Raw genomic sequence first — 1,031 nt, 5'->3', positions numbered from 1 at the left:
ATGTGTCAGAAAGTGACAAATCAGTCCCATCTGGTAAACATTTTTTTTTTTTTTTTTTCTTCATCACATGAGCAAAGTGCAGAATTCACCCCTGAAGATTTTCTGAAACTTGTCCTAGTCCAAATGGAGTACACTTAAGGGGTATCTATTATCTAAGGAAAAGAATGAAGCACGTTCTTGGCTTTAAAATCCACCCTTTCTTTGAGCCCTGCATTAGAAGATGTACAGTTGTACTGTACAGTACCCATTGTAAAATAATCCAATCACTTTCTAAATATCTGTGTATGTAAGTAACTATCTTTATTGAGCTCTTTTGTTACAGAACATTTAAGTGAAGGGAGTGAATTGGACAGCCAAGATGCTCCCATAAACCAAGAAGATGGAAAATCAAACCCCAAAAGTTCCGAGGAAGGAGTGGATGAGAACAGTCAAGGTACTGAAGAGGTCAGTCAAGACAGTGAAGCAAAGAGTAGCAAAGATTTGGAAGACAACAGCCAAGATGCAGAAGACAACAGCAAAGATGAAGAAGATAACAGCAAAGATGGTGAAGACAACAGCAAAGATGGTGAAGACAACAGCAAAGACACAGAAGCAACCAGTAAAGATGCGGGAGAAGAGAGCAAGGATGGAGAAGACAGCCAAGATGGAGAAAATAGTGAGGACGTTGCAAGAAATATCAAGAAAGAAGTTGATGAAGATCAGGATGAAGGTGATGAAGAAGAAGAGGATGATGATGATGAAGAGAATATTGTGCTGAGTAAGAAGTTGAAGAGAGAAGTTAAGATAGAAGACTCAGCTCAAAGTGAAAATGGAGATGATAGTAAGTAACCAAGTTATAGTTACAGTAGCTCGCAAGTCCGCAAGAATAATATTTGTGTTTGCTGATGGATGTCCAAAGGGTAGCGCCGCGTCGGCTTTGTTACCGCTAGGTCGCGGGTTCGATTCCCGCCCGAGGCGGATTTTATCCTGAACAGATAAGGTTCATTCTCGGAAAGGCTGGCTTAAAAAAAAAAAAAAAAAAAAAAAAAAAA

The 1,031-nt window shown here is 39.5% G+C and overlaps 1 protein-coding gene across 1 annotated transcript; it reads left to right on the top strand.

Annotated features, from left to right (window-relative positions):
• LOC103523222 lies at positions 1–809 on the top strand. Its single transcript, XM_008488284.3, has 2 exons — positions 1–33; positions 323–809. Exon 2 carries the CDS (start codon positions 380–382, stop codon positions 755–757), a length of 378 nt encoding a protein of 125 aa, XP_008486506.1. The 5' UTR covers positions 1–33; positions 323–379; the 3' UTR covers positions 758–809.
• Positions 810–1,031: the final 222 nt, after the last annotated feature.

This window comes from Diaphorina citri, unplaced genomic scaffold, assembly GCF_000475195.1.
Source record: "Diaphorina citri unplaced genomic scaffold, Diaci psyllid genome assembly version 1.1 scaffold17514, whole genome shotgun sequence".
Classification (NCBI taxonomy): domain Eukaryota; kingdom Metazoa; phylum Arthropoda; class Insecta; order Hemiptera; family Psyllidae; genus Diaphorina; species Diaphorina citri.
The sequence above is the reverse complement of the archived record's forward strand: the minus strand, read 5'-3'. Positions and strand labels throughout refer to the sequence as shown.

Bases quoted from the DNA above. Each gene is read 5' to 3' on its own strand.
- LOC103523222 (XM_008488284.3), top strand. From the start codon at position 380: ATGGAAAATCAAACCCCAAAAGTTCCGAGGAAGGAGTGGATGAGAACA.